We start from the raw sequence: 14,970 nt of genomic DNA, 5'->3' as shown, positions 1-14,970 counted from the left end.
CCATTTCTTGTCCATCCAGTCCTGAGATTTACACAGCTCTGCCACATAGCACTGTCCTGTGATTGCACAGGGTGACTTAACAGTTATAGGGCTGGGCTGGTCACTCCCGCAGTCTGTGATTGGACAGTGAGAGAGTTCATCTCTCTGCTCTCTTCTTCTATCAGTAGGTTCCTTACACTGCAGTATAGCTGATTGGCTCCTTATAGAAAATAAAAATTCCAGTATATTTCCCATTGTTTGTAGATGATATCATTATCATGCAAACCAATCAGAATACACTTATTGGGATTTTTGTTTTTTCTCAACCACAGACATGTAGCAGTATGGAAGGAAGAGCCCCGGGGCCGTCATAAAAAACATTTCAAAGATTTCTGAGCTTTTTTTTTTTTTTTTACAGAATTCTGACTTTTAAACTCAGAATTGTATTTAATACATTTTAGCATTTTCCAAACTTGTAATCTCAGAATTCTGACTTATAAACTGAGAACTCTGTAAAAAAAAGTTTTCAAGCTCAGAAATCTTTGAAAATGTTTTTTTTTTATGATGGCCCCGGGGGTCTTCCACACTGCCAGGGTGAGTGTTTGTGTTAAGGTCAGGGTCGGTATTTTTTGGGGGGGAGGGTGGGGGGCAGAATTATTCTTATTTTTTTTTTATTAGTGTCGGTGTGTTTTAGGTAGGATAAAAAAAATGCAAAATGCGCACTATTGTTCCTGAGCTGTACTCCGGGTACAAACCACAACGAACATACACATGTGTGGTATCACTGCGATTGTCCGGAGCAGGAGAATTTATTTGCCACCTGCCCCCGATCAGGCAGGTGTGTGTGTGAGCCAGAGCCACCATCACCACACTAAGGAATGACGCTGTGCGTTCTGGTCCTACATTATCAATGGGAGTGTGTTATGGTAATACCAAGAAAATATACAGCTATATTTTTTTTTAATCAAACGAGTCTTTATTGCACAAATATGTATAAACAACAATAACAGGAGAATGCAGTGAATCACAGGTAGTGGAATAAACAACATAAGATACAGCTGGACATAGGTATCAAAAAAAGCATAATAACAAGTACATTGTGAAATGTAATTCAAGGAGGCGTCACTAGTATGGAACAAATTCAGAATATAAGGCATGAAGACCGAGGCGTACCTCAGATGGGCAGTAGATCATCTATGCAGAGGAACATTAGAAGGGAACCCAGGTTAAACACACGTCTCTGGGGCCTGCGTCCATCTATCCCAGATCTTATTAAATTTTGTGGGGCAGCCACGATGTGTGTACAGCAATTTCTTGTATGGTACAGTAGCGTTAACTTCTTTGAGCCAGTCATGAAACGTAGGGGGTCTGTCACGCATCCAACGGCGCGCTATCATTTTCCGGGCGGAGAACAAAGTTTCGTGGAGAAAAATAGTAGTAAATTTATTCATACTGGTATCAGGGAAAATTCCCAACAAACATGGTTTGGGGAACAACGAGAGGGGGGAGCCCATAGTGTCATGAAGAAATTTAACTATCTGAGCCCAGTAACCTTGGATTTCGGGGCAGCTCCACAACAAATGATAAAAAGTTCCCCGCTCCCGGCCACACATAGGGCAGATGTCAGTGGCGTTCGGTCGGTATTTGGCAGTCAATAAGGGGGTAAGGTATGCACGATGTAGGATGTACGTCTGAGTAAGTCGGTCGGACAGTTTAGGGGAGACCAATTTACAGGCATCCAGAGCGTCACTCCACTCGTTGTCCTCCAGAGGGCCCACATCCCCCTCCCACTTAGCCTTAGGTGTATACGCAAGGACCGTAGAGGCCGGCTCATGCAGCATAGTGTATAAAATCGAGATGAGGTGACTAGGGTTCGAGCAACTAACCACTTCAAGTACTGGGACCGGGGGCAGAGCTGGCACCGGAAGAGGAAATTGCGTGCGGAACGCATGCTGTAGCTGAAGGTACCGAAAGAGCATAGTACGCGGGAGGTGAAATTGGCCGGCTAGGGACTCAAAGCTCCTAAGGGTTCCATCCGCAATGATATGAGATAGGAAGATGATACCGTGTCGTACCCATACATGCACATCGGGGATAGTTCGGAATTCAGGGAGGGACGCATTGCACCACAACGGAGTGTAGTCATGGAGTCCAGGGAGAGCCAGTTTGTCGGAGACAACGTCCCACAACCTCCTGTATTGATATAGCATTGAAGTCCGACCATCCCTGTGATCCGCCCCCCGAACACCCGAGACAATAAGAGAAAGGGGATCAGTGAGTGCATGGGTCCGAGTAGGTGCCAGGAGCGCTAGAAATCTATCTCTATCAGAGGAATTATAATGGAAAAAATGGGACAGCTGCGCCGCAATATAGTATAGGTTAAAATCAGGGAGAGCCAGACCTCCCAGAGTGGTAGCGCTCTTCAGCTTCCGCCAGGACAGTTTGTGCCTGGAAGTTCCCCAGACAAACGGTTTAAGGAGAGACTCCAGCTGAAGAAAATACCGGAGCGGAAGATCGGAGAATGCCACAGCACATAGAGCAATTTAGGAAGCAACACCATTTTTATCAGATTAACGCGACCCATCACCCCTAACGGTAGCCTAGCCCATGTCTGAGTCCTCGCCTTGACCATAGTAAGGAGGGGTAACAAGTTGTCCGAGACATAGTCTGCCGGCTTTGTCGTGACCTGAACCCCCAGGTATTTAATGCGGTCTACTCTACATAAGGGGAATTCGGGATCAGAAGGGAATGACGAAATATCATCAATAGGCAAAATTTGGGACTTGTCCCAGTTGATCTTCAGACCGGAGAATTGACCATATCGGCCAATCAGGGAGAGTGCAGCATGTAGCGAGATCCCCGGGTCAGCGAGGAACAGCAACGTATCGTCAGCGTACATACTGATTTTCTCCTCCAGGGGCCCAACGCGGAGGCCTGTGATATCCGGGTGACCCCTAATAGCAATAGCCAGAGGTTCAGCCACCAAGGCATACAGGAGCGGTGACAACGGACATCCCTGGCGCGTCCCCCTGCTAAGAGGGAAGCTATCAGACGTCCAGCCGTTGGCCAGCACTCTGGCCACCGGGGCCTGGTAAAGAACCTGCACCCAGCGGACAAACCGCGGGCCAAAGCCATAGTTTTCTAGACATCTCCAGAGAAATCCCCACTCCACAGAGTCGAAGGCCTTGGCCGTGTCCAAGGACACGACCACCCTGGCTCCCCTATTGTCATGAGCGGCTTGCAGATTCATAAACAGCCTACGCAGGTTAAATGAAGTATTGCGGCCAGGCATAAAGCCTGATTGGTCAGTGTGGATCAATGAGAGAATGATTTTGTTGACCCTAATGGATAAGATTTTTGCCAGGATTTTTACGTCCACCTGGAGGAGGGATATCGGCCGGTAGGACTCAGGCCGCTGCAGGTCCTTACCAGGCTTGGGTAGCAGAACCACCAGAGCCTCCCTCATGGACGGGGGTAGGGTAGAGGTCTCAAATATATCTTCAAACAACGCTAGCAGGCGTGGGGCTAGGTCTTCAATATACAGAGAATAGAATTCTATCGGGAGGCCATCCAGGCCGGGTGACTTAGCCCTCGAGAACTGCGCTATGGCCTCCATGACCTCCTCCACCCTGAGCGGGGCCTCCAAAGACTCAACCTGCTCGGCACTCAACTGAGGAAAGACCACCGAGGCCAAAAAGGCGTCCATAAGGGAATTATCCGCCGGGGCCGTAGAAGTGTAGAGATCCCGAAAATACACCCGGAAGGAGTCCGCCACCAGTTTAGGGTCAGTAACTAGGTTTCCCTGCGCGGAGCGCAAGCGAATCACCACAGGGGGCCTATCCTCACAATGCACTAAATAAGCCAGAAGCTTACCCGCTCGCTCGCCGTGCTCGAACAACTTCTGCCTCTGGAAAAACAGCTTCCTGCGGGCCCGGTCATATTCCAACTGTGTCACCACCCTAGTGGCTAGTTTGAACTGCGCAGCTCCCTCCGGCGTAGGAGCCGCCTGGAAGGCCTGCTCCGCCGCGGACAGACCGCGCAGGGCGCTGCGATAGCTCTCCAAAGAGTCGGACTTGAGCTTGTTAATTGCATTTGTTAAATGGGACCGGACATGGATCTTAAACGTTTCCCAGACCACTGAGAGAGGCAGAGTGGGCATTGTCCACAAAAAATTGTCGCCAAACCGACGCCACATCCGCCTCCGCCGGAAGAAGCCCAAGCCAATGAGGGTTGAGCCTCCACGCCGGGAGAGGTCGGTCGCGGCCAAAGCCAATCTGCACCCAATAGGGACAGTGATCCGATAACCCACGAGCCGAAAATCCAGCACCCACCAGGCGTGGGAGAAGGGAGGGGGAGACCAATATTAGGTCTATACGAGACATGGATTGACGAGCAGAGGAGTAGTAGGAATAGGCCTGTCTGTCAGGGTACATGGCTCTCCAGGAGTCAAACAGGTTAAATTCCGTCAACAGTCTAGCAAACCTAGTCGTGGTGGGTAAAGGGGAGGGCGGAGCCGTCGTGTGTAATCTGTCTAGGGAGGGGTTCAAGGTATTGTTGAAGTCGCCCAACCAGATTACTGGAATATGGGGGTTTGACAACATAAAATCTAGACCCTCTGTAAGGACAGTGGACGAGAAAGGGGGGGGCACATAAAATGCCATGAGTAGGAAGGGCTCCCCACATAGCAGCACAGAGAGAAATACATATCTACCCTGAGGGTCTACTAGGGATCCCCGAAGCTCAAACTGCACCGATTTGGCCACCAACACCGCCACTCCACGGGAATGGGAAGTAAACACGGAATGGAACGTCCAGCCGATCCATGGGCGTCGAAGCGCCATCTGGAGACGGCCCTCCAGATGGGTCTCGACCAGCACCACCACATCCGCTCGCTGACCCTTAAGATAGGCAAACACTGCAGAGCGTTTAATTCTATCGCCCAATCCCCGGACGTTCCAGGTTAGAAATTTAAGTTGAGCCATCAAATACTAGGGGAGATAGGTAGTATAGGAGCCCCGGGGGTCCCGTTCGACCTGAAAAAAAAAAAGGAAACCTCATAAAGTGTAGTAAGCGAGTAGCCTCGGTCAGGCAGGCATATAGCTGTTCCTGAGATATTGCACGGAAACGTGAAAGACATAACAGGATACTTGATATACATTCCCACAGACATAAAGCAAACGTGAACAATAAAGAAAACAACAACAAAACCCCCCACCCTGCCCTGCACCAACCCAAACATGTGCGGGCATACCATTTCCCAATCCAACCACAGCAAAGACCGGACCTGCAAAACATAAAAAAAATAAAAACACAAGAAGAAATAGGACAAGCAGGTCCAGCAGTTGGCCCAGAAAAACAACGGCCTGGGCACAAGCCCCCACTGACCACACAGACAGTGGAGGGGTGGTTGGTGCGCAGCTCTGTCAGTCACAGAGCTTGCGGGCGAAATTTCGCTGGGTAGCAAGGCACAAGCGTAGGAAAAAGCTAGAGAACCAGAAAGAAACACATAGAGTGGAAAAAGAGAAGAGGACGGGGGAGGGGGGGAAGAAGAATTCCCAGAAGCCACCGGGAAGCAGAAAACCATCAGAGAAAGAGGGAGAAAGAGAAAGGGAGAAGGAGAGGGGGACATGTATGAAAAGAAGAGGGAAGAAAAAGGAGGGAAAAGAAGACCAGGGCTCGCCGGCCATAGTCACGGATAGCAGCATCCAGCAGGATAACCCGAGTCATCCAAGGAGAAGGCGGAGAAGGTAGAGACAGGCTAGGAGCAGAGAAACGGCAGGGACCAGGAGGTAGGCATATAGGGGAAAATGCAGGCATATGAGACAAACGAGTCACTGCGGAGGACAGCAAGGTCCTCCTCCAGACTGAGTAAGAAATCGGTGGGACAACAGATGGCTGGAGAGTACACAAGGAGGCATGTCCATTCAAGCCAGTAATTATCATAGCCACCCATCAAATGGGGATACAAAGCCTCCCTCCATCCAATAACCCAACAAGCAGGAAAAGGATATTGTGGAAAAATCAGTCACTTGCAGGCATCAAGGAAAAGAGCTTGCGGGAGAAGAGGTCAGTTCCGAGTGTCCAGGCGTTCCATCCACGATATGACAGCCTCAGGATCATCAAAAAATTGCACTCTTCCCTCCCCCTCAACCCGTAGGCGGGCAGGGAACAGCATAGCATACTTGATGTTCTTGACGCGAAGTCTGCGCTTGGCCTCAAGGAAGGTCTTTCGTTTCTTCTGCACTTCAGCCGAAAAATCGGGGAAAATTGCAATCCTCCCATTCCCAAAGGGGATACTGCCCTTCTCCCTGTTTAGGCGGAGAATGGTGTCTCTATCCCTGTAGTTTAGCATCTTAGCAATAAAGGTGCGGGGGGGCGCCCCCGGAGGAGGGGGCTTCCCGGACAAACGATGGGCACGTTCCACAGTGAATGTGGGGGAGAAGGCCTCCCGGCCATAGGTATCGGTCAGGAGACGTTCCAGAAAATCAGCCGGATCCCTGCCCTCAGCCCCCTCTGGCAGCCCAATCAGTCTGATGTTGCATCGTCTCAGACGATTTTCCATATCATCCTGCTTGACCAGAAGCTGGCTCACCTGGAGCTGGAGACGATCAGAGACATGCTGCAGGGGGGGCAGGGAATCCTCCACACCACTGATCCTCTGTTCGGCCTCGTCGACTCGGTCCCGTATCTTCTGCTGGTCTTGGCGGATCAGGGAGATGTCTACCTTGATTTCCTCAATCTTCGCTGTAAGGGAAGCCTGGCACACAGAGATCGCATCCAGGACACGGGCAGTGTCTGCAGCCGCCACGCTCCCCCCCGCTCCCACCACGGCGCCATCTTGGGCAGCACTGTCCTTCTCCAGGCGGCGGAACTTATCAAGCTTCGCCGCAGTGTCCGTGGATTTCTTTGGAGGTGACATAACACCCGGGGCGTCAGGACACAAGTAAGACACTGTGGAGCCAAAGGTAGGGTCCGGGATGCAGGATAAACGAGAGAGCAGGATAATCAGCCGGCGGAGCTCTGGTCACTAGCTTCCTACTCCATGCCGCTCCAGGCCACGCCCCCTATACAGCTATATTTAAAAAATGTATTTTACTTTTTTTGGACCAGTTCTCCCTTGATAATAGGAAAGGTGACAGGGTGGAGACTTACCTGATTCCCACACTCCCCTACCTGACCACTACACTGACCAACCCGACCACTACACTGACCCACCTGACCACTACACTGACCAACCCAACAACTACACAGACCCACCTGATCACTACCCTGACCCACCTGACCACTACACTGACCCATGTGACCACTACACTGACCTACCTGACCACTACACTGACCAACCCAACAACTACACAGACCCACCTGATCACTACCCTGACCCACCTGACCACTACACTGACCCATGTGACCACTACACTCACCTACCAGACCACTACACTGACCAACCCAACAACTACACAGACCCACCTGATCACTACCCTGACCCACCTGACCACTACACTGACCCATGTGACCACTACACTGACCCATGTGACCACTACACTCACCTACCAGACCACTACACTGACCAACCCAACAACTACACAGACCCACCTGATCACTACCCTGACCCACCTGACCACTACACTGACCCATGTGACCACTACACTCACCTACCAGACCACTACACTGACCAACCCAACAACTACACAGACCCACCTGACAACTACATAAACCCACCTGACCACTACACTCCCCTACCTGACCACTACACTGACCAACCCAACAACTACACAGACCCACCTGACAACTACATAAACCCACCTGACCACTACACTCCCCTACCTGACCACTACACTGACCAACCCAACAACTACGCAGACCCACCTGACCACTACACTGACCACTACACTGACCCACCTGACCACTACACTGACCCATGTGACCACTACACTCACCTACCTGACCACTACACTGACCAACCCGACAACTACACAGACCCACCTGACAACTACATAAACCCACCTGACCACTACACTGACCAACCCGACCACTACACTGACCAACCCGACCACTACACTGACCAACCCGACCACTACACTGACCAACCCGACCACTACACTGACCAACCCCGACCACTACACTGACCAACCCGACCACTACACTGACCAACCCGACCACTACACTGACCAACCCGACCACTACACTGACCAACCCGACCACTACACTGACCAACCCGACCACTACACTGACCAACCCGACCACTACACTGACCAACCCGACCACTACACTGACCAACCCGACCACTACACTGACCAACCCGACCACTACACTGACCAACCCGACCACTACACTGACCAACCCGACCACTACACTGACCAACCCGACCACTACACTGACCAACCCGACCACTACACTGACCAACCCGACCACTACACTGACCAACCCGACCACTACACTGACCAACCCGACCACTACACTGACCAACCCGACCACTACACTGACCAACCCGACCACTACACTGACCAACCCGACCACTACACTGACCAACCCGACCACTACACTGTCCAACCCGACCACTACACAGACCCACCTGATCACTACCCTGACCCACCTGACCACTACACTGACCCATGTGACCACTACACTCACCTACCAGACCACTACACTGACCAACCCAACAACTACACAGACCCACCTGACAACTACATAAACCCACCTGACCACTACACTCCCCTACCTGACCACTACACTGACCAACCCAACAACTACACAGACCCACCTGACAACTACATAAACCCACCTGACCACTACACTCCCCTACCTGACCACTACACTGACCAACCCAACAACTACACAGACCCACCTGACCACTACACTGACCACTACACTGACCCACCTGACCACTACACTGACCCATGTGACCACTACACTCACCTACCTGACCACTACACTGACCAACCCGACAACTACACAGACCCACCTGACAACTACATAAACCCACCTGACCACTACACTGACCACTACACTGACCAACCCGACCACTACACTGACCAACCCGACCACTACACTGACCAACCCGACCACTACACTGACCAACCCGACCACTACACTGACCAACCCCGACCACTACACTGACCAACCCGACCACTACACTGACCAACCCGACCACTACACTGACCAACCCGACCACTACACTGACCAACCCGACCACTACACTGTCCAACCCGACCACTACACTGTCCAACCCGACCACTACACTGTCCTACCCGACCACTACACTGTCCAACCCGACCACTACACTGTCCAACCCGACCACTACACTGACCAACCCGACCACTACACTGACCAACCCGACCACTACACTGTCCCACCTGATCACTACACTGACCACTACACTGACCAACCCGACCACTACACTGACCAACCCGACCACTACACTGACCAACCTGACCACTACACTGACCACTACACTGACCAACCCGACCACTACACTGTCCAACCCGACCACTACACTGTCCCACCTGATCACTACACTGACCACTACACTGACCAACCCGACCACTACACTGACCACTACACTGACCAACCCGACCACTACACTGACCAACCCGACCACTACACTGACCAACCCGACCACTACACTGACCAACCCGACCACTACACTGTCCAACCCGACCACTACACTGTCCAACCCGACCACTACACTGTCCAACCCGACCACTACACTGTCCAACCCGACCACTACACTGTCCAACCCGACCACTACACTGTCCAACCCGACCACTACACTGTCCAACCCGACAACTACACAGACCCACCTGACAACTACATAAACCCACCTGACCACTACACTGACCACTACACTGACCAACCCGACCACTACACTGACCAACCCGACCACTACACTGACCAACCCGACCACTACACTGACCAACCCGACCACTACACTGACCAACCCCGACCACTACACTGACCAACCCGACCACTACACTGACCAACCCGACCACTACACTGACCAACCCGACCACTACACTGACCAACCCGACCACTACACTGTCCAACCCGACCACTACACTGTCCAACCTGACCACTACACTGTCCTACCCGACCACTACACTGTCCTACCCGACCACTACACTGTCCAACCCGACCACTACACTGTCCAACCCGACCACTACACTGACCAACCCGACCACTACACTGACCAACCCGACCACTACACTGTCCCACCTGATCACTACACTGACCACTACACTGACCAACCCGACCACTACACTGACCAACCCGACCACTACACTGACCAACCTGACCACTACACTGACCACTACACTGACCAACCCGACCACTACACTGTCCAACCCGACCACTACACTGTCCCACCTGATCACTACACTGACCACTACACTGACCAACCCGACCACTACACTGACCAACCTGATCACTACACTGACCACTACACTGACCAACCCGACCACTACACTGACCAACCCGACCACTACACTGACCAACCCGACCACTACACTGTCCAACCCGACCACTACACTGTCCAACCCGACCACTACACTGTCCAACCCGACCACTACACTGTCCAACCCGACCACTACACTGTCCAACCCGACCACTACACTGTCCAACCCGACCACTACACTGTCCAACCCGACCACTACACTGTCCAACCCGACCACTACACTGTCCAACCCGACCACTACACTGACCAAACTCACCACTACACTGTCCAACCCGACCACTACACTGACCAACCCGACCACTACACTGACCAACCCGACCACTACACTGACCAACCCGACCACTACACTGACCAACCCGACCACTACACTGACCAACCCGACCACTACACTGACCAACCTGACCACTACACTGACCACTACACTGACCAACCCGACCACTACACTGTCCAACCCGACCACTACACTGTCCCACCTGATCACTACACTGACCAACCCGACCACTACACTGACCAACCTGATCACTACACTGACCACTACACTGACCAACCCGACCACTACACTGACCAACCCGACCACTACACTGACCAACCCGACCACTACATGTTCATTGTTTCTCAACCAGGGTGCCATCTAGGTTCCTTCAAGGTGCCGTGAGCACAGAACCCAATTTGTCTTGGTTCAGCGCCTTTAGTCACCATGGTGCAGGTGGGCTTGCCACCAGCACTATAACCACTGATGCTGTAGGACCGGAACGCACAGTGTCATTCCTTAGTGTGGTGATGGTGGCTCTGGCTCACACACAGGGTAGCAACTCATGACTCTGATCGGGGGCAGGTGACAGACGGAGTCTGCCTCTTCCAAACCTCCTTCCACCCTCTACAGAGCTGCTGGACCTGAAAAGGTAAAGGCCCTAATGTGAAGAAGAGACCGTGTGATCGGGGGCTCTCATGTATAAGAGGGGCCTTTGAAGAGATTCTATGATGGGGGGCACTGCTGTTGTGAAGGGGGGGTCTGATGTGATTGTGGTGGAGGGGGGGGGGGCTCTCATGTAAAGAGGGAACACTGACATGATGGGGGAACCTCTGATGTGAAGGGGGGATCTTATGTGATGGAAAAACCTCAGATGTGAAGGGGGGGGGGGGGCTCTGATGTGATAAGGAGACTCTGACATGATTGGGGGACCTCTGTTGTGAAAGGTGAATATGATGTGATGGAGGGACCTGTGATCTAATATCATGATGGAGGGGGGCGCTCTGATGTGATGAGGAGACTGATGTGATTGGGGGGGATCTCTGTTGTGAAGAGGGGATGTGATGTGATGGGGGAACCTCTGATGTGATGAGGAGACTGACATGATCGGGGGACCTCTGATGTGATTGGGGTATCTCTGTTGTGATGGGGGAACCTCTGATGTGAAGGGGGGCTTTGATGTAATAAGGAGACTCTGACATGATGGGGCGGGGATCGAATGTGATGGGGGGACCTCTTATCTATCATTATGATGGAGGGGGGCACTCTGATGTGATGAGGAGACTGACATGATCGGGGGAGCTCTGATGTGATTGGGGGTATCTCTGTTGTGAAGGGGGGCTTTGATGTAATAAGGAGACTCTGACATGATGGGGGGGGGGGGGATCTGATGTGATGGGGGGACCTCTGATCTATCATTATGATGTGATGGGGGGACCTCTGATCTATCATTATGATGGAGGGGGGCGCTCTGATGTGAATAGGAGACTGATATGATTGGGGGGGGGGGGATCTCTGTTGTGAAAAGGGGATATGATGTGATGGAGGGACCTCTGATCTAATATGATGATGGAGGGGGGGGCGCACTGACATGATGAGGAGACTGATGTGATTGGGGGGATCTCTGTTGTGAAGAGGGGATATGATGTGATGGGGGAACCTCTGATGTGAAGGGGGGCTTTGATGTAATAAGGAGACCCTGACATGATGGGGGGGGGGGGGATCTGATGTGATGGGGGGGACCTCTGATCTATCATTATGATGGAGGGGGGCACTCTGATGTGAATAGGAGACTGATATGATTGGGGGGGGGGGGGGGATCTCTGTTGTGAAGAGGGGATATGATGTGATGGAGGGAACCTCTGATGTGAAGGGGGGCTTTGATGTAATAAGGAGACTCTGACATATTGGGGGGGGTCTGATGTGATGGGGGGACCTCTGTTGTGAAGAGGGGATATGATGTGATTGGAGGGATCTCTGATGTGAAGAGGGGCTTTGATGTAATAAGGAGACTCTGACATATTGGGGGGGGTCTGATGTGATGGGGGGACCTCTGTTGTGAAGGGGGATCTGGGTTTGTTTACCTTTTATACTTGGGGCCTTGGGATTTAGCATACTTCTAAAGGTTGCTGTGACTGAGGAAAAGGTTGAGGAATTCTGCCTTAGCTCGTCCTTTGTGGTCAGTGGAGAAACCTGTTCTCACTTTGGTGGTCAGTGGGAAAAGGAAACCCTTACATTGGTCAGTCAGAGGAAGACAGCCCATTACATTGGTGGACAGTACAAAGAATGATACAAAAATCATTGGTGTCATGCCACTGGATTTGCCAAGCGGTGTTGACCCTGGAACTGTGCAGGTACCATCAGATGGAAGGTGAGTCTGTCATGACTCAAAGAATTCTCTAGAGCCGGGATCTCCAAACTACGGCCCTCCAGCTGTTGTGGAACTACATGTCCCATGAGGCATCATAAAACTCTGACATTCACAGGCATGACTAGGCATGATGGGAATTGTAGTTCCTGAGCAACTGGAGGGTCATAGATTGGAGAGGAACCCTAGGGATTCCCGAAACTGTGGCTGATAATGGCCGCTCTACTTAATACTTAACAATTTTAGTACTCTAAAAATTATCCCAAATCCTAAGGGCCCATTCACATTTTTGTGTTGCGCCTCCATGCACTATTACAGTAGTGGGCAGACTTTTGGTGAACTATATTGGCATTATGAAAATTGGCACCAGTCAGCGTCAATCTCTGCACCTTGAGGAACTTTCTGCCACAGATCTGAACTCCGATCTTTTATTCTTCTATCTGGAACATTCTGGTTGGGGGTAGTCTGACACCATTTATAAAATCTTTATTTTGTTACAACTTTGCAGGTTTCCTACACCTTGTTCCAGGATACAAGATTGTTTGAAATCTTCAACATCCCTCAACGAGAATTTCGTAACTTCTTCCAGGCGTTAGAGAACGGTTACAGAGACATCCCCTGTGAGTACCCCGCACACAGCTTGTATGGGAATGTATTTTCATCTAGGGAATGAGGAACTACAACCCCCAGAAGGTCCTTGGCAGTACTCAATGATACACTATAGGGCTGAAGTATGTGCACCCCTGACTCTCACACCTATATGAACTTGTTGGACACCCCCAAACCATGGCCATTAATATAGAGTTGACCCCATGGTGGGGTGTCATGAACTCCAGTAACTCTGTGGGGTTTGCTGATTGTGAGTGAATCAGGACAGAAGTGCAGCGACAAAAATGTGAATTTCCGCCCAAGCAGCCCACTCGGCTGCTACAAGGCTTGAGCTGGGAAGGCCCAGTTGGTGCCTCAAAGATGAGAGCCAATGGACACAAGAAAGATCAGTGGCAGCTCATCAGCCACCGTTACTTGTAAATATAGAAGCCAGCAGAGGAAATCTTTCACTACTCACATCCTCTGCGGCTCTGACTGATGACATCATTTGATGCAGGCCTGTCACCTCCACCCCCTTATGCCGCATACCACCGTGCTGTATACTCCCTATCCCGCACTTCTCTATGCTTTCTATTCCACAAAACCTCATTCCGTATGTCATGATTTACATTTCCTATTTCACACCCCCTTATTCCGTATACCATGCTGTATGTTCCCTATTCCGCACCTCCTCATTCCGCTTGCCATGCTGTATGTTCCCTATTCCACACCCCCTTATTCCATATGCTATGCTGTATGCTCCCTATTCCGCACCTCCTCATTCCGCATGCCATGCTGTATGTTCCCTATTCCACACCTCCTCATTCCCTATTCCATGCTGTATGCTCCCTATTCCGCACCACCTCATTTCGTATGCCATGCTGTATGTTTCCTATTTCACACTTCCTCATTCCATATACCATGCTGTATGTTCCCTTTTCCTTACCTCCTCATTCTATATATCATGCTGTATATTCCCTATTCCGCACCACCTCTTTCCTCATACCATGCTGTATATTCCATATTCTGCACCTCCTCATTCCGTATACCTTTCTGTATGTTCCCTATTCCACACCTACTCAGTCTGTATATCATTCTGTATGTTCGCTATTCCAAACCCCCTCATTCCGTATACCATGCTGTATATTCCATATTCTGCACATCCTCAGTCTTTATATCATTATGTATGTTCCCTATTCCACACCTCCCTATTCTGTACCTTGCTGAATGTTCGCTATTCTACACCTCCTCATTCCGCATGCCATGCTGTATGTTCCCTATTCCACACCTCCTCATTCTGTATGCCATGCTGTATGTACCCTATTCCATACCTCC

At 51.1% G+C, this 14,970-nt stretch overlaps 1 protein-coding gene across 1 annotated transcript in view; it reads left to right on the top strand.

Moving 5' to 3' along the window:
• PDE3B (phosphodiesterase 3B) overlaps positions 1–14,970 on the top strand; it is a 237,825-nt gene that overhangs the window by 185,278 nt on the left and 37,577 nt on the right. Inside the window, exon 10 of the mRNA XM_082269782.1 lies at positions 13,556–13,667. Coding sequence (XP_082125908.1) covers positions 13,556–13,667 — 112 coding nt within the window. The remainder of the gene's footprint in view (positions 1–13,555; positions 13,668–14,970) is intronic.

The sequence above is a fragment of the Pelophylax lessonae genome, assembly GCF_965119305.1.
Source record: "Pelophylax lessonae genome assembly, chromosome: 10".
Lineage (NCBI taxonomy): Eukaryota > Metazoa > Chordata > Amphibia > Anura > Ranidae > Pelophylax > Pelophylax lessonae.
The sequence above is the reverse complement of the archived record's forward strand: the minus strand, read 5'-3'. Positions and strand labels throughout refer to the sequence as shown.